Source organism: Oryzias melastigma, linkage group LG7 (assembly GCF_002922805.2).
Source record: "Oryzias melastigma strain HK-1 linkage group LG7, ASM292280v2, whole genome shotgun sequence".
Classification (NCBI taxonomy): Eukaryota; Metazoa; Chordata; class Actinopteri; order Beloniformes; family Adrianichthyidae; genus Oryzias; species Oryzias melastigma.
Window position 1 is genome coordinate 5,603,678 of NC_050518.1, and position 20,100 is coordinate 5,623,777.

The following is a 20,100-nucleotide window of genomic DNA, read 5'->3' on the forward strand; positions in this document are numbered from 1 at the left end:
CAGGAGCAGATGAAAAAAAAGAAAAAAAAGAGCATTTTTGTTACAGGAACAATACTCGAGTGGGCCTTAAGCTCCCTGCTCTGCTTCATTCCAATAAGTCCACTTGTAGACGACTAGATCCACGTACGTGATTGGTTTATTTCAATCATAGATTGTGAAAAAACAGGACAAAATAAACTACTGCCGCTCTGCAGAAACTGTCCAAGAAATGTTTTGTGATTTTGGCTAAAAGCGACATAATCATGATTAAAAGACTTCTGGGAGCGCTTTCAAAATTGCTTAAAAGATAGCCAGAGTGGGTCCTTAAACTAATTTTTTTTTAGCACTTCCATTTGAATAATGTCATTGTCGTATAATTTATAAGTCTAATTTCTTTAACCCTTTTCATTGACTTTTGTCACCATAAATTAATTATAACAAGAACTTCATGTCATATTAAAGAATTCAAATATCCTTTTATTTCATATTCATCACTTCTAGAGCCATTACTTTTATTTTTCAGAACTCTTTGGACATTTTTCAACACGCTCCAAATTAATTATTGGGGCCGAAAAAGAAATGAGAGGCTGTAAATGAGCCTGATATTGTTAACTCTATTCTGTCCAGAAACTAGGCTACCATTTAGTCAGTCTAGGGAACCTTTTCCAAGATTTTCCCTTTTTTTCCCCTTCCTCTTTGCTCATTACTTTAATTGTAATTGTAATCCTTTATTGGAGCTGTCTGCAGTAAAGGAGAGTTATGGTCCAAGTGGGGGCGCGAGCCATAGAGATATTTCATGATTATTGGAGAAGATGGTCACTAGGTGGCAGCCGCTACTTTGGCTGCTTGTAATTACTGGATTGAAAGTGATGGGGAGAAACTGCCTGTGCATGTGCATGCATGCAAGGTTGTGAAAAGGAGAGATGTTTGAAAGAAGAATGTGGAGCCGATCAACTTGTTCTGTCACCTTCAATAGCAGTTCATAGTGAATTGTTGTTTGATTTCACATTATTTGTTAGTTTTAGACTCTTTGTGTTGATACCTTTGGCTTATGTGCAGGAGTGAGTGTGTGATTGTGTTACTTAGTTTTAGCAAACAAGCACATGCAGACCACAGCTCAAAGAGTGGCCGGGTTTTTTTCTATAAAAAGCTCAATTCTCTGTTTCGCAGCACATCTCGTGCACGATTGTTTGTTTCTGTGGTTAATGACACAAGAAGGGCCTTCTATTTTATTGTTGCTGTGTTGCACTTTTCCACCCCCCCTCCTCCTCACCCAACCCTGCAGCCTGCCTCCTTAGAGGACTCCGTATGAAATCTCACTGTCATGTCCAAGGACGAGTGGCGCAGGGTCAGCTAATTGCTTTTATGATTATGATTTCACGTCAGATTTATCGTGCATGCTCGGAGCACATCTTCTTGGTCCTGCCGACGTTGCTGGCTTGGATGGGGAAAATGAGTTTACAGCTGCTGGCTGTGACTTCTTGTTTGAGTGCAGGTCACACTTTTTGACTCACTGGAGTTGAACACAGAGGGTGAATCACACAGAGTTTTCCTGTAAAAGCCACAGTTTTCTATGCCAGTAACTGTACTCGTTTTGCTCATATTTGGCCACAAAAGAGCATTTTTAACACGCTGACTTGAACGTACACTCCAGTTTGGAGGTCACGAAAGAGGAATGACACAGATAGGGATTTTGGTTTTTGTGTCGTTTGAACTTTTTTAAATTTTTTTTTTATGAGCCATAAATCTGTCAGCTTTGTTTCTCTTTGCAGTTGAAATCGTTAAGCTTTTTCTACTCATAGTGTGCCAGAATTGTCAGTTGACTTCTTTTTGATGTCGCTGACTTCTCCTTTCCCGGTGGTTCCACCCACTTCTTTGAAAAGATGAGACCAACCCATCTTTTAAAGGTGTTTTCTTTACGTCCTTTTTTTTTCCTCTTTAACCAAAGACGGTCTGCATGCATTCCCATCACAAACAAAAAAACTTTTTGTTCACTTTAATCCTCTAGTTTCCCAGTAAATGCATTTTGAAGAGAAGCAAACCGTCATCGATGTATATCCATATTAGTCGCATTTTATGCAGATAAAGTCACGTTTCAGCTCGCAGGTCTTTAATTTGTTGCAGTGCTTTGACCTCACTCTGACCTTCCTGGCTGGGCCACAGAGTGACGAGTGACAGATGCATCCTGGGAATATGGTTTGGAAGCCTCTGCAGCGCTCAGTGGAATGCTGAGGCTCTTTTTATGCAAAGTTCATTTTGAAGACACATGTAAATTCTGTGATTAAGCTCAATTCAATAAACTTTAATGAATACTTAGGACTTTATTTCTAGATTTTTTTCATTGCAGCAGCCAGTATGTGAGGGGCTGGGTAACACAGCTGTAATTTCCTATTCTCCCACAATTTAGTGAACTGTCACAATATGTTTACTTAGGAAATGATAGAAATATGACCTCGCTTTAATTACAGTGTAGTCATTTTGCCTCAATATACTTGGGAAAGTGGTCTTATTGAGCTAAGCTTCCTTTATACACTCCATTCTGCTTTGTAATTACTTCAGCTTGATTTATCGTCTTTTCTTTGTGTTTATGGTTGTAAACTGCTCTAGTGAGTAACTTGGTCTGAGAGTGGCTTGTCTCCTTGCAGCGAGGCTGGAAATCTCCCGATGAATCTGAGATGTCTCTGCTGTCAAGACTGCTCACATCGCTCTCAGCCTCCAATGTCACTTTCAAGGCATAATTACACAAGTTGTGTTGATTAGTATGAGAAGCAATTACGGCGGCTTTCCGCCACAAATGGGGGAATGCGATGGCTCTTGATTGACAGGAAGCATCCTGGTTTTAATAAGTAAATGACTATGGTAATTCAGGTACTGAGACCCTTTGATTTGTCAGCATCTTTCTCCTTTTTGTGCGGTCCTTTGATTTTAATGAATGTGAATTTGATTGAATCTCTCTGTCATTCTGACCGGCTGTCCCCTCCTCTCAAACCAGCTGAATGTAGTAGAATCACTGGGTTGCTGTTACTATATTTTTTAGAATTTCCAGTAGCCTTTTAATTAGGATTTTGTATTTTTTAGCAAAAAGCCTGTGTCATTTTTTTTTTTAAAGATGTATTTTCTGAAGAGCAGCAGGAGCTCATTAGAAATTCACCCTTTGAGTTGTGAGCGAGACTGTTGGCACAAACGTAACCCTACATTAATATCCCAGTGTTTCTTTGTTTAAACTCTCACCCGCTAGCATACATCCCTTTACCCCGGGTTCACACTGCATCCGGTCCAGCTCCGATGCAGACGCTGGAGTCTTTACGTCAAACTCAATCACACAGGGGGCCAAAACCCAAAACACACCATAGGTCACGGGCCACACAGGATAAATATTTATTGAACATGTTAAAACTACATTTTTAAAACATAAAAAACGTAACTTTTAAACATAAATATGAATAAAAACAGACAGGAATATTATTCCAGTATAAATCAACTTAAATAACTTTCAATACTTTACTCTCCATAAAATATATATTTTTTCAAATTATAAAAGTAAGAAAATAATTTTCTTTACTTTTATGTCATTTTATATAAAAGATGACACTTGTAAATATTCCTAAAGATTTTGATCTCCATTAAATATATCCTGTTAAAATTATACACATATGAACATGCTGCCAAATAAAACAAACAAAGCCTGGAAAAAATGTGCTCTTTTGCAGAAACAAATCAAATAATTTCATTTTCTTTACTGTGTTTTGTTGCTTTGCTGTTTTATTTGTTTTATCCAGTTATGTTTATTTCTGTCTGCACCATGAGTGAGAGGGAGGGACACATGATGACAAACACTGTGTTCCAAATACAAAACCATAGATCATTATAACTGATCTCAGCCTCCATAATCAAAATGTTAATTCATCGAAGTTAACCTTGGGCCCTCAATAACAATATTACGAAATGATCTGGTGGGCCGGATATAATAACCCGAAGGGCCGGATCCGGCCCGCGGGCCTTGACTTTGGCACATGCTTGGCACTCACACTGCATCCAGTCCAGTCCAGTCCGGCCTCTCCAGCGCTCCGTATCCATTTCGTTGGCTTCAATTTTTTGCTAGACGCCGGAGCCGAGCTGGAGCACTTTTTTATGAAGTTGGGTCTATTACTGACCTAAACTGCAAATCATGCAAGAGAGTGTAACGTACATCCGGTACATTTTTCAAAATAAAATTGATTTCCCGCTGTACTGGTTGTTTTCAACATTGTACAAGCATAATGTTATCTCGTGAACCTACGTGAGTCCAGAGTCTCGCAAGCTCGGCACCAGAGCCTGTGGCTGCAGCAGAACCAAAACCATCCGTAGCCAGTGTGAATCATCTGCTGTAGCTAGACCGCTCTTGCGTCTGCACCGGAGTCAGACCGGATGCAGTGTGAGAGCCTGGGGCTAAACTCTAAGCCAGGGGGGTCGAACTCGATCGCACAGGGGGCCAAAATCCAAAACACACAGTAGGCCGCAGGCTGAACAACACAAACAGTTATTAAATACATAAAAATTGATTAAAAACTTTTCAAATTTAACTTTTTTTTAAAACAGAAATATGAATAAAAACAGAAGAAATCCAGAAGAAATCAACCTAAACCTTAAATAACTTTCAATATTTTACTCTCCATAAAAGATATATTCTGGAATGTTACAAGATAACATCGGGCAGTTAATAACAATAATAAAGTAAAATGTATGGGGGGGAATAAATTACCTAAAGGGCCGGATCTGGCCCCTGGGCCTTGACTTTGACACTTTCTCTAAGGTAATGTTACTGTAGCAAAAAAAAAGAAAAAACGGGGCGCAATATCGGAGCTATCGAGTCGTAAAGTTCTGAGCCAGATGGCAGCTCAAACAAAGAAAGGGAAGATGTTAATGGATCTATTTGTCTGAAGTGGAAGATGTAGAATTGGAGCGGAGCATGGCGATTGCTGCGTTACAAACCGGAGCTTTTTCCAACAGCAAGTTTTTACCTTGAATAAAGAAATACTCAGAAGTGCAACTTTAATCTTTAATTATTTCATTTATGTCCTCCATCACGAGAAAAATGCTACAAGAACATGTCAAAAGCAGGATTTTCCTCAGAGGGGGTCTTTAAAAACAGGCTGCTTCTTGCAGAATGAGGCAGTGCATACATCCAGAGAAGGGAAAAAATGAAGAAATCAGAATTACGCAATGTTGGCACGCTATTTAGAATTCCCTTTAGCGTACCCTGCTTTCACATGTTTAGAAATCAGAGGCAAAATTATTTGTAATTGACACTTTGGGGAACGTTTTTTTTTCTCTTTTATCTGGCTTCCCAGTAAGTTATTAGCTGTTAATTTGTCAGCAAGCTTCCCTGCAGCGCCAGATATTTGTTCAAATCCTTGAATCCCCTCAGTGAATTGTGCACTTGTGAAAATTCTGCCCTGTCTAATTATGTAATATAACACTGCCTTTTAGGCAAGTTTCTTTAATTGAATCAAATGATTGCTAGCTAAGTGTAAATTATTGGCGGAGCAATATTTGAAAGAGCTCTCTATATTGTTTAAAAGAATAGCACGGTGAACTCCAGTTATATGGGGGTATAAAAGCCTCAGCACTCGGATCTGTAGATGTTAGATTTTTTGACAGAGGGCCAAACATTTATGCTAAAATTTGATTGGCTTAACACTCCCTCTCATATTTCAGTCTTTGTTAACCACAGTTTGCCTAATCAAGTAATTCCCAGTTTGTCTTAGTAACCCCCTATAGAGTTATACAGCCATACATATAATAAAATAATTTGGTCTTGCAAGCCCTCGCCCGGCTGTAATTTATATGGATTGAATGAGTGCTGCATTGTGGAAAAGAAAGAGTGGACCAAATGCTCGTTTGTCACCTCTAATAAATGTTGGAATGTAAATTATGAACTTATGCTTCAGATGTAAATGCACTTTATTTCAGTCCTTTAATGTAAACAGCCCACTCCAATACATTAAGTCGCAGGGGAAGGGCAGAGGGATACTTGAGATTTTGACTGTTTTCACAATCAATAATAAACACAAAAGAGCCGGGATGGAGAACGTTCCAACATATTTGAAGTTGCCTTCATAAATTATTGCATGAAAGCAGGCTTGTACACCAAAAATGTAGATACATTATTGTTATTAATAATGTAGTGACTAATAGTTCTATCAGGACTGTAATAGCAGTTTAATGGAATATGACAGCAAGAATGTATTGCACTTCTTACATTTAGATGGGACCTCACATGACATTTATCAGAGATTTCTCTAACCATTTTTTTTCGAATATTTTGTTAAGTTAATTGCTTCTTTTCCTATGAACGTCTTCTCTAGGAGAGGGGCAAAAACTGGTAATGGATATTAATTAATACGTGTCAGTTTTCTGGGTTTGATTAAAAATAATGAAAGCAAAATGCTAATTGGGTTTTAGTGTTTTTTCTTTCTGTGTGGAGCTCTGAGATTGTGACTTTATCTGGGGAATCTGACAAAAAGAGTGTTTTAAGGTGTAGAATGAAAGCGACAGAATACACAAATCGAGACGGATTATCGCACTAAAAGGAAAACTAAAAGCTAGATCAGACATGTATTTGCAGCATATTCAAGTTCTCAGAAAGAAAATATGAGGCTTGTTGTTCATCTCTTTGCAGGTGAGAATGATGTCAACTAGAAACAGCTTTCTATTTTCTCTAAATAGAAGCAGATCATACATCATTTGACATGTGGCTTTCTTTGCATACTGTTCTGCTAGAGTTTCTGCCCATTTTATAGCAAATTTTCTCACTGGTTCAAATTTGGACACTATCTCATTTTATCCTTGTTTCATAGAACATTTTTTTTTATCTTTTTTAGGTATTAATTGGTTTTTTGTTATCTTTAAATTAGTTTAACGTCCTTTTTTATTTGTTAAAACTGACTCTTTTGCTGAGGAGTTTGAAATGGTCAAATATTGTGTTTTATTTGCTTTTTCCTGCACTCACTCATCCTTAAAACAGTTGTATTGTATGTATCAGTAGAGGTTGGTACCTCTTACAGTTATCCAAGACCTTTGCATCAGGACTGTTGGCATCTTATTAAAAAGACCTTGTTTGGTTTTTTGTGTAGCTCTAGCACCTGCTTTTTTTCTCTTTAAAGTGGCCATACCATGAAAAATCCACTTTTCGAAAGTGAATTACTGTTCATTCCTCCATATAAAGAACCCCGAAGCAGTATTTTCATCCGTTCACCCATTCCTGAGTAATCCTCTAAGAACCTGTGCTCTCAACAGCAGCCCACGAAAACGAGACGGTCCTCACGAGCTGATGTCACAACGTGAGACAGCCCCCTCCAGGAAGAGTCTGCTCCACCCCCAGGCTAACACAAACGCTTTCTCTACAAAGCTAGCAGCTCAAACTAGCAGTGATCAGCTAGCTTCGCAAGTGGCCAAGAAATTCAGTTTAGAGTTGGAACTTCATGCGGTGGCATAGGAGCATATGGGCTGGTGAGAAATCCGCACAACATGTTGAGATTGATCCTAAACGTATGTAGACAGGGGATATTGGGAAGATGGCAGAAGAAAGAAGAAAGGGATGAGAGTATTTCCTGGAGGAAAAAGTGAGCGACAAATTGAAAGAAGTGGTTTAAACGTGGATTTTGAGCAAAGGTAAAGAGAACAGCATGAAAACAAAGAGGAATTTCGATACGGAGATCAATAAATCCTGAAATGTTCATCTGGTTGACATCATGAAATGGGTGGCACCCACAAGGAGCGAAGGCAAAGCCTCATACATCGACAAAAGGAGTCCACAAAAATAACTCATATTTTTTTAAATAATTAGTTTTTTAGTTTTTCAAAGGTAAAATAAGATTATCTATATGGATATAGTTTACTCTGAAAGACTAAAGAAAATCATGGTATGGCCCCTTTAATATAAAATATTGAAAGATAAATACATAAGCTCTATCATAAACTTAAAAAAACTGTGTAAAATATTAAATATGCATAGAGGAGAAAAATATGCAAATGTGTTTTGGATTGTATTTTGTGTTGATTCTGTTTTTTCAAAGTAAGATATTGATAGCACTCAAGGGTTTTGAAAGAATAGTAGTCAGTCTTTGGTAAGAGAGATATTTTTATACTCCCTAAGTGTATAAAAACTGATTTCCTACTGTACAGAGAAAAACAGGGACGTGAAAGAACTTAGCAAAACACAGTGTACTTTTAAAATGCAGAGAGTGGCATTGTCATGTGTTTTCTGTGTCAAGGTCGACAGAAAATGTCAGAACAGGTGTGCGTCTGCTGCTGAGCTGCTTGCCAGCTCAGCCCCTTTGCTGTAACACGCCACCCCGTGTGACATTATAGTGGTGAGTTGTCTCTTGTCCTCATTCTTTTTGAGGAGGCCGGTAAAACATGTTACATTCCGCAGCACGAAGACGGGTGTTAATACCATAAACTTTGACCACCGTTTCTAGTTGTTGTGCAGTCACAAAAGGAGTGGGTGTTGTATAGCTGTGACGTACATTGTGCATTTGTGCTCTTTGCAGCCTAAAAGAATAGACGAGCAGCTAACCTGAAACTTGTCTTTTGATTTCTTAGAAGGGATTTATGTCTAGATAGGGCGTAAAAAACTAAATGTTGTTCTTACTTTTGTCTTTTGCTTTCTATATCCAAGTGACACTAAGGACTTAACAAAGGTTGTAACTAAGTACTTAGACAATCTAATGAGGTGTTTCTGTGTTCTTTTGTGACTAAGTTGAAAAATGATACTTCTTAATAATCTTTTTCCAGCCGTGAAGAGGGATTGGTATGTGGACACTTCCAGAAGAATGGTTTCACTTAACATTTTTATTTATTGCTTAAAGTGATGATACTTCTGCCTTAAGTTTCCTCCTTTGATGATGATTTCATTCCGACTTGTGTAGATGTGTGGCCCATTGTTTTAGCAAGTGCGGCTAAACGTTTCTGACAGGTCTCAGTAAAAAAGACTGCCCGCAAGGGTAAACTTGCCAGACTTTCTTCCCCCACGGAGCTCCGCGTGTGGCCAGTAGATGGCGATGTTCATCTTCTCTGACTCTGTTCTGCATCTCCCTTCAACACAGTCTTTTTTCCCCCTCCTGTCTTTGGGACTGAGGAAAGAGGGGGTCTCATCCTGTGTGGAGGGTCATGCTACCAATCCCTGGCCCCCTTTGAAGACCATGAAATTGCTGATCCAAGACACATGATTAGTGCATTCAGCCTATTGACTGGAGAAGAGTTGACACACGATTACAATGTCACTGGAATGTCACAATCTGTCGAGTTGCCTTTGTAAGCATAGTCTCATCCAAAGGTACAGTGTACTCAAGACGGAATAATTTGATCAATAAAAGCGCACCTTTTGCTCTGTTGTCATTGGCCTCTCTATTTTAGTTTTATTAGTCAATTTGGCCGCATGGCAACCTGCAACCAAAGCGGATGCCAACTCGCTCCGTCTTCACCCCACCTCAGAGCTTTATTTGCCTATCAAGGTGGTTTAATTCGACTTGTGTGTATTCCTCGGTGTGTGTCGGTGGGCGGATGCATCCTTCCTCACCAGGAGAAGCAGTTTGGACCAACAGAGGAGGATAGGCTTGTCACTGCAAGTTGCTTGTGACGGAGGCAGCTCCTATTCTGACACCACAACGCATCTTCTTTTGGTGTGTCGCTCAGACACAAGCTTCATGTTATTTGCCGCCAGTGCCGCTTGCGTTTTGCCTCAATCAACTAATTGGATGTGAAAGGCCAGCGGACATTGATGATGCGAAGGACAACACCCAAAGCAGCAGCGCTTTTAAGAAAATGCTGTATGCTCCTTTGTGTTATTAGGCGGACTTTATTTGTTCTTACCCAGAAAAAAACTTTTCAAACTAAACTTTATTAACTTAAATTTTGATTAAACTTGTTATTGCTTATTGCATAAAAATGTTTGGTCTTTAAAATATATATATATTTTTATGTAATTTTTTAAAATTCAATGTCATTTTTATGTAATGGTGATATCAAATTATTTATACTCTTAAAATTATTTTAAGATTAAAGGAATAGATCTCTTAAAGCACTCTTAAGTTTTGTGTTATTAAGCAGACTTTATTTGTTCATACCCAGAAAAAAATATTCAAACAAAACTTTATAAACATACATTTTGATTACACTTGTTGTTGCTTACTGACTAAAAATCTTTGCTCATTAAAAATATATATTTATATGTATTGTTTTAATTCAAAGTCAAAACTATTATTAAATAAAGCAAACTTTATTTTGTAATAGTCACGTCAAATTATGTATACTCTTGAAATATCTTTTAAGATTAAAGGTATGGATCTTTTAAAGCACTCTTAAGGTGGCGCCATGACATAAGTACATATTTTACTTGTACAATTTGGTGGTAATTTTTTCAAAATGATGTTTACCGGTACTTATGACTCAGTGTATATGAAAGTCAAAATATTTTTTCCAAACTTCAGCATTTTCTGATACACCTGTCTCATTTCTAAGCAAAACTTTTCTGACACACTTTTTTTTTTTTTTTAACCTCATCATGAGAATAGTCGAACTGTATAAAATCATCATGGAAATCTTTATTTCCTGTAGCATGCAAAAAAAAAAGTATCAAAGCATAAAAAGCATGCAAAGCTGCTCGTCAAAGGTTGTCATCACTGGCTAGAAAAGAAAAAAAAAGAAAAAGAAAGCTTCAAATTACAGGAAAGAGGCACTGCATTAAAGAACAAAGGAGATCGATGGCAGTACATTAAATTTTATGCGAATGAAAAAAAATCAACTAATTAAAATTGATTACTCGTGCTTTGTAAATGTGTTTCTGAATTAAATTATTGTATGAAAACATTTTGACCAATCGAGGAGCTGAGGAAGTATCCATTACTGGATTGCAGCTGAGAAGGGGCAGGAATGTTTTGTGGTAGCTAAGTAGTTTGTTGTGCTTTGACTGCGACTCCCCCCATGCACCCCCCCACTGCTAAAGTGCCATGGGTTAATCTCTGATGACCCTCATCTCTCAGAGCAGCTCCGTGCTCATGGTTTGAGCCTTTTACCTGAATTAAAAGGAATCTGTGAGCTATAAAAGTATTTTTGCCCAAAGTGAGTGAAAGGGAGGTGTCACTGTGGAGGCTGCTCCTCTTCAGTCATGAGGGCTCTCAGGGCTTTCAGGCCACCACTTGGGATATCCTTATCTAAACAGTCATCTGTCTCACCAGTTTAGCAAAGCAAGGTAACCCCAGGCAGCACCACTGACAGTTACACATGAAGAAATGTCAGACTTAGCTTTGTATCATATCTCTCAAGCTAAGCAGGCTGTGTACCACACGTTTACCCTCAAAGAAAGGCATCACTTTGTTCTATTGCTTCATGTTGTTCAAGAGACACTTGTTGGTGGTACTGGCAAGTACTTTCTCAACCCTGCTCTCATTTTTTTGTCATGCTTTTTCTACTTCTCTCTCTCTTTTTTTTTTTTTTACTATATGCAAGAAATCAACACTTTTCTTTGTGCATTACTTCTGAAATTTGCATAATCTTAATTCTGTTTTTGCTCTGTTTTTTTTTTAGGTTTTGTTACATTTTCTTTTTCTGTTTCGTTGATCAAAAGTGCTCATCTTAAAACATTTCTCAGCTAAACCTACACAACTTTCCCACCTAAGCAATGACAGAACTCTGATAGAGAAATGGTTGGAAAGTTTGGTCTGTTCATGCAGTGGTCTTTGGAAAAAAAGAAAAAAGCACGAGTTCCGTCCACCAACCACCCCCTCTCTTTAACAAATATTGCATAATGTGCTTTTGATGTCATCGTGTTTGTTGTCTTGCCCATGGCTCTGACACTGACATTGATACAGCGCTGTATGTTATTTTTAAACTTTTGCATAGCAAATGTCAATGAAGTTTTCCATGACCCCCTTTTCAGGAACCGACATGTTGACTCCGACCTTTAAATTTGAAAAGTTAGGGTCATTCATTCAATAAAAATTGACATTTGTTGAGTAAAATGTACAGAACACCAACACATTGGGTTTAAACTTTTCAATGACAAGCAGAACTCATTTAGGGTGCATTTAGGTTGTTTTTCTTGCCTGGGGAGTAAAATCTATCTTTCACTGATTCTATAATGTTGTAGTTGACGGTTCATCATTTTTTTTTTTAACAATTTGATTCTGAATAAAGCCTTATTTTGAAAATGTGCTGGATTCTCCCCTCCAACTCATTCTTGACACACGTAATTTGTCGGTCACGGGTCAAAAATACCTCTGCTATTTAAAGCGGCTGTACCAAGAAATCCACTAAGCTAGCAAAGTTAACAAAAACAAATGTATTTGGAAAGTTTATTTTCACAGGAAAAAAAGCCAATAAGAAAACAGAAATAGGGTATTAGGGCAAATGTGGATTTAAATATTACAAGGATGTTGCTAATAAAGTTGCTCAAACTGTGGATTTATATTTATTATAATATATAGAAAATACCAGTTTTTAGTGACCAGTTTTCTTTTTGTATTTATCTGTCGGTCCCACAGACAGTATATAGAGAGAACTGGACATATCATCCTCCCCCCCCTCACGTTCCAAACAGGAAGTACCCGTTGGTTCCAGAAAGCCACAATCCCAAAGGCTTTTATTGAAAAATAAACAGCTAATACTCAGTCATTCTGTTTATCAGAATAACCATTCTTGCTCTGGTGTCTCATTTTCTTGCTAAATTTAATATTTTTTCATTATACATTTTCTTTATCGCAAGTTATTCAAGTTGGCGCAAGAAGAGTATGTGGTGCTCGCTGGTCACCACCTCGATTCATTTGATTGACAGATTCTCCCCAAACCCGCTTTCAGTTAAAGGGGTGTGACTTTCCAACATACTCACCCCTAATTAGCAAAAGTGGTGACAATAGAAGTGATGGCTCAGACCGACTCGGACCAATCACTGCTTGCAAATGTCCTACGGTACCAAAATGGCGAAATCCGTACAGCGGAAAAATGGCAATTGAAATTACAGTAGTTAATTTAGTTGGAACTCGTGGTAAGACCTTTTCTATTGGTGACGTCACTGCCTTGTTTTATCTGTTTTTATATGTGTTAATGGTTTCACCTTAAAAGTCAGACGAGGCTGCCTTGGTGTCCAATGCTTTTTGGCTACCATTTTGACAGTTACGGGTTAAGGGAATATTAATATTTGATGGCTCTTACAGAAAATCTAGTTTGCAGATATCTTACAAAGGATGAAGATAAACTTTACTCTCAAAAGTTAGGGGAAACTGGAGGCTAAAAACTGGTTCATGACCTAAAAAAAAAATTGAGGATCACAGCTTTAATGGACCACATTTTTATTCGTAACCCTTGTGCTATCCTAGGTATGTTGACGTTGGGAGTGGGGTCCTCTGGACCCGACAAGAAGAGAGCACAAGGGATATAGATATAGATTAATAGATGAAGAAGGGAAATATTGTAATTTTTATTTTTGTTGTTGAAGGCACTGGCCTAAATAGTAGGTGAAGACAGTGAAGCTAGAAAGAAACGTTAGGTTTTCAGAAGGGTTCATTTTCAATGTGGGGCTTGAAGCTTCTGAAGTGTCTGAACAAGTGAGTGTTAACTGAATGCTGGGGCCCGCACCTCACTTCCTGATATCTCCCAGGGTCAATAATTCCCTGTAGCTGCTCCCATGAGGCCTTGCTTCCTCCACTAAAGGTCACATTAATACGGGAAAGATGTCACAATTAGAAGGGCATTTAAAGCTGCTCTTTTAAAAAGATTAAAAAGCACTGTTGGCCACATCAAGCAGTCAGGCAACCAAAGGAAATACAATAATTGCATTAAAACTTAATTCCTTCCTGGCAGGGCTCTGATATCAGAAAGGTATTGGGTTAAGTCATTTAAGACAGCTGCCCCTGATAGCAAATCGTCCATGAAAGCACCAAATTAATATAGAGCTTCATTTTTTTGCCGTCTCACACTTTCTCTTGCTTTTGGTCCTTCAAATGTGTGTTTGGGGGGGAAATTTGAGACTAGCCTAACACAATTTTTGTTCATGTCTATCAGTCTGTTATTATATCAGGGGCACTTCTCTACAAATGTACAGGCCAGGGCAATTTGGAATGAATTGATTCACACTGAGACCAAATCCTATAGTTGCTAATGATTTCCTTTTAGCTCCTTCGTTTCTTCCACCCAACAACTTTTTGTTCAATCGTGAATTCCACAAATCCTTAAAAAATGGGAATACTTCAAAGTCTATGGTGATATTTTTTGCTAAAAAAGTATGAAAGGTAGTTGCGACACTCTAGATCCATTTGAGCATCAGTTTGGAGTAATTTCTTGTGACTTTTTATTGGAATGACATTCCATTGAATCTTTTGGTCAACATTTAGTTATGAACTTGAGCGATGTCTTAAGGAAAGAAGCATCAATGTTTCTTTGTCGGAATTTCTATTTTGTTTAATTCAGCACTAAACAAATAACTACTTTGAAGAAATATATTTTTTATTTGTCACTTCTCTGTCATCTTTCACACTAAAATAAACCCTAATTTTTATTTTACTGGCTCATCATGGTCTGTAACTTACACCCAATCCAAAAGGCCATAGCTCTAGCTCTATGTGATAGTTAAGTGCTGTTGCTAGTTAGAGCAAACATATACAACTGGTTACATGGATTTCCTAAAGCGTCCATTCATGTGGTTCGAACGTAACTGTGTTTCACCCTCATTTTATCACTATTCAAGATATCACCGCTGTAATTTTCAGACTAGTGCAGCACAAAGTCGGCTCCAATTCAAACTCAATAACATTTCTCTAATCTCGTCTGTTCATCAAGTTCACTCTCTTTAAGTGAGTTGGTTAATGTTATCTATTGCTGTGATTGAGTTTTCACCTCTTTTTTGGCTTTACCTGACACTTTATTGGTTATCTGGTTTGTAAAGATTATTGCTCTTGACATGGAGCACTTTGATACATTAGTAGTTAAAGCCTTATAGTAAGCTTCAGTAAAGAGTCTAGTTATTGTTAACAGTAGAAAAAAATATCCTGCAAGGAAGAACATTTGTCTTTTTTTTTGCTGAAGTAATTAATACTACAAACACAAATGCAAGTTGTACTGTTATCCATCTTATCCTCCTAAAAGCCCAGTCAGATGCTACCCAACACTATAACAAGGGTAATCCATAAGTCAATAACAAGAGTGAAATATGTGCAATGTGGTTATAATTGATTGAGATGTCTGGGTGGAACTTGTGTAAAGCATCTGTGTCATCTGCGAAGAAGTGCACTTTTCTTCTCCCTGAAGATCCGCCACTACAGTTTTAACCAAATGGACATTTGCTTCATTAGTTTGCCGCTGAGCAAGCTGCGGTCCAAAAGTATCGCACCTGTTAACAGTAATACAGTTTTCTCGTCAATATTGGGCTTCCGAAATTTCAAGGGAATTTGAACAACAAATGCTAATTCAGCAATATTCTGACTCGATTAGGTCATTATCTCTCCGTAGACTCCCATCACTTTGTTGTTTACTGGAATGAAAATTAGAATATTCGATTTTAGCCTGTTTACTTTTGGTTTCTACCTATACTCACTTACCTGAACACTTAAGAGCATTGCCAGGAGGTTTTATCTTGTCATCAATTTTTTTTTTCACTGTTTTGCTGTATCTTTTGGCCCAGAACATCAGTTGGAGGTTCACCATGCAAATGATTTAATCTGGTTGTCACAATGAAGGTTCCGGGTGACTGACTTTAATAAGCTCTCAGCATATAGACATCCTGGAAATTCCATACCTCTTGCTTAACCCTTGTGTACCTCAAGGTCATGGTAGTGTCGCGATGAAATGGTTGATTAGTGTCTAAATAAATTGTGTCTTAGTCCCATGGGAAATGTCTGCAACTTTTCGATAAAAGAACTGCACTTTACGCAATCATTTGTTTTTTCTTTGTACTTAGGCTGCAAAATATTAGTTCCTAAGCTTATTTAGTGTGTTCTAGACTACTGAGTCGCAAAACCATTTTTTAAGAGGTTTCAGACAATGCCTGTTCTCTAGCTCCCAATGGAAGTTTGTGTAAAAAAGCCAGCTTTTTAAACACCATCCATGCCACTTCTGCCCCTCGGACAAATTTAACTGCAATTCTTTTGGATTGAAACCGGTTCATAGTATATGCAATGCATTACCCAAAATGAATTACCACTGGCAGGGCGCTCCATCACTTCATGTCTTTCAACACTAAAAGAAAAGAAGAGTAATCAAAACCTTTCAAGCTATTAGAGGGATGACTTTTACAATTGAATCAAGGGGACCACAGGTGCGATAATAAGTCATGGAAACCTCCTATCCACTGTTTTCCCTTTCTCTCTGTTCTTACATATTTAGTTGTTATAGGAGGCGCCACTTCATGGCACCCAGTTTAAATTTATATTTTAATGCCATTTAAGGAAACATTTTTTTTCTTCCTCCCTTCCAATTCTTGGAAACGCATACTGGTTTGGAAAAATTAAGGTGCATCTCACAGGAAAACATAATAGAATCGATGAACGCAATGCACTTAAAACTACTGACGTTCTGATGCTATTTAACGTTCTGGTGCATTAACGTTTCAAGTCATTACAACAGTCAGGCAGCGTGATTTGATCATGGCAGGTTTTTAACTGGAAGAATTACAGAAGTTTTAGGCCTAGGATTCTGAAGTTATTAGATACAAATGATCACCTCTGCATTAAGTATAGATTTTCCTCCACTGCGCACTTAAGAATGGAAGTTTGTCTTTAAGAGGGTAATAGCAAATTAAGCTCCATACTCCATTTGTCCGGCACTCTTGATGGGCTAATTTTATAACTGCTGATTTGGTCATTCCCCACATTTAGCAGGAAAGTGGTCAGGTGGTCTTTTTCCTCACTGCTGGGTGTGGGGGGGCATAAAAGCAACTATCAAATCCAATCCATTTAAGTTTTTTTTTTTTTTTGGTGGAGCTTGATTTATAATGAACCTTTTTAAAAGGAAGACAGTTGTTCGCATTGTTAAAAGCTTCTGTTCTTTCCAAAGCTTTTCTTCCTCCACATGCTTTATAGTATCATAAAGATTTTTTTTCCCCCGCAGGTTGCCACTGCTGTAAAATTTCTACAAAACCCCAAAGTACGTCAGAGTCCACTATTAACCAGGAAGTCCTTCTTAAAGAAAAAAGGTGAGAGTGTATTTTAAATTTCCTCTTTTTTTGCAAAAAGATGGATCTTTTTTTACTTCTATTAAGATTTGTCGGTGAGGGTCAAAGATTGGGGCCAAAGCTTTTTGCCCTGCGGGTACTAATCAGGGTCGATTTAGCTTCAAAGAACATGATTCAGGCCCTGTGAATAAATGGCACCGGGGTTGGGAAGCTCCTTTGGGTTTAGGAAAATTAATATTGACAAACTCCCTTTGAGTTTTCAATGGAATTATCAATATCGCCTTCCAGCATTTTAACCCTTTTGCTTCATTTAATGGTTATTGTAAATTTGAGGCACTGCACATCGAGGTTTAATAAACACAAAATAGATGTATGAATGTTTAGTTGATGTTTTAATTTTTGTTGCAAGTTGTTCAAAATAAAGTTGAAAATAGATTCAGCTTACGAGTGTTAGTCAGCTCAGTATAATGCAGCGTTGGAGTCGTGGCGGAGCAGTATAGCGCGAGTGTGCATCTTTACCTCAGATTAACTCTTTGCGATGAGTGTTTTTATTTTAGCAAGTACTTAAGGGACTGTACCTCTACTGTGCTGGGGGACTTGGACTGCAGCATTAGAGCAGCCAAACAGTGAAAAGTGAGCCTAAAAGCTCTGTGACAAGGGAGCGTAACCTGAGACCAAATCTATGTTTGCCGGCTGCTGCTACACACATCTCATGTGGCTGCGATGATTCTTAATATCTTTTGAAATTTCTTCGTCTTTTAGAGTCATTATTGACAGCCACGTTCCTAATCTGCTGGTGGGTTTTTCCAAAACCTCTACTCTACCAAATGATGTCATGCTACACGTCATCTTTTTCTCTCTGGAAGCTTTGCTTCAATATTTGTGGAGCTTCACCATCCAAAATGGTTTGCTCTTACTGCACTTAAAGTCCATGAAATATTTATGATGCTTTAATGCAGATTTATTTTGGAAAATCATTTCCACTGTAGATATAAGCAAGAACTCTCGATTTGCATGAGGACATTGATCATAAAGAGAGCATGGATAGGAGCAATGAAACGCTAAGCACAAAGTATACTTGAGTAAAAGTGTGGAGCTTTTGACTGGAGAACAGTCATTCTTTGGGGAACCTGAAAAATTTCAAGCGTCGCTTTTATTCCATAAGTCATGAAATTGACTGATGTTTTCTTCTGCTTTCATATAAATACAATTATCCAAATACTTCTTCTGAATGTTCATTTAGAATAATGTTGCTTTATTAATGATCAACATTTAGCTTATTTAAGGTTGTTGAGTTCTGGGAAAATTTTCCCCTTTTGACGCAGTGAAAGATTTGTGATTATCAAACAAAATATTTTGTTGTCAGAATTGCTATGTTCTCAATAAAAGTTAAACAAGTATACTGAACTTGTCTTTACTTAAAAATGCACTTTGGTGGAGAAAAGTTAGTAAAATTGGTCTTGTAGTAAATAGAAAACATTTCTAAAAAAATACAAGTCTGGGATGCATTGATAATCGTTTTATAATTGAATTGTTGCTTCCTTAATCGGGTAGTTGGAACACAGATCAAACACAATCTGTATGTCACAGACACTTATTACTAGCGTACCTTCTTAGCCGTAGCGTCCCCAGTAACCATCTTGCAGCATGCCTCCACCGTACCAAAGCAGCAGTAAAAACTGTTGAACTTGGCCTTCATACAGACGCTCAAAATCGATCTGCGAAATAAAAAGTTTGAATAAATGAACAATTCTGGCAAACCACAGCACCTTCATTTTCCTCTTTTTGTTTTGACCCACCCCTGTAACTGCTGGCCAATGACTGAAGAGATCTTTATTCGTGTGGTTTTGTTTACAAGGGTTGGTTTGATGCAGAAATCTCTGGTAGATGCCAATCTGAATACAGACCAAATGCAATTTTCAGGATTTGATCCGGAACAAACAAGTGAGCTCGATCCGAACCGACGGACTTTCCCATTCTGACTACACCCTCCTTTTTTCACCAAATTGAGAAAAATGTAACAATAAAAGATGCTTTTCATGCTCCCAAAAATACAAAATATATGTTTTTATTTTAATAAAAAGGGTATTTTGAAGATACCTCTCTCCATCCACACATGTTAATTCATGTTAGCTATGTAAAGCATTTTTTTTTATAACTTCAGGAAATGTGGGCTTTTACCCAGACCAATATCCAGAAGATATCATTCTTGTTTCCATATCCTGCTTGCTCTGTCTTCTCAACCTTTTAACATAGAAACTCAATCATTCCCCACATCCAGGCAGTCACCACAGAAAATGCGTCGGTCTTAATTTCTAATACAGTTTAATGCCATATTTATGTAAATATGCCTGGATTTTACTCTATATTAACAGCCAGAAATGTCAAAGCACACATAAAATGAAACAATACCATCTCCCGGTAGAGTGCAATTTAAATTGGATTCCTCCTGCCAGTGCTTACACTGGACAGCTGATGAAGGGGAAAATAGGGCCCACTTTGATTGCATGTTGCAGAATCTTTACACAATAATCTCGGTCGTGCACATTATTTCCTTGTGCATTTGTGGCCTAATCTACACTGAAGGATGCCTCTCTGCTTTCATCTCTTTTTTTGCCTAAAGAGATCATAATAGTGTGGTTTATTTCAATCTTCATTGGTAAAATAAAATTCTCTTGTTTTCCCCCCACAGTTACTTTCGGGGTATGAATTGGCAATTATGTTCTCAATATTTCCAGCTGCCCTTTTTTAGTCCTTGAAGTCCAATAAACAGTTTGAAATATTGAAACTTTCACTCCATTGTAATTTAAATAAAGATCTTTCTTTTTCTCTCCCTTTAATCTGTTACAGGGGCGTGAGGAAATGAATTGCATTTTAAATTGTCATCCAACAATCTTAAAGCAATTTTGCTTTACTTGTTTCTTACCAAGCTCAAGTGAATTCATTGTGTTTGAGTGAAATATAATGTGCTACACTCT

The 20,100-nt window shown here is 37.8% G+C and overlaps 1 protein-coding gene across 1 annotated transcript in view; it reads left to right on the top strand.

Annotated features, from left to right (window-relative positions):
- Window positions 1-20,100, top strand: part of pex14 (peroxisomal biogenesis factor 14) — a 58,911-nt gene that overhangs the window by 8,001 nt on the left and 30,810 nt on the right. Inside the window, exon 3 of the mRNA XM_024292935.2 lies at window positions 17,059-17,143. Within this exon, the coding sequence (XP_024148703.1) occupies window positions 17,059-17,143 (85 nt within the window). The remainder of the gene's footprint in view (window positions 1-17,058; window positions 17,144-20,100) is intronic.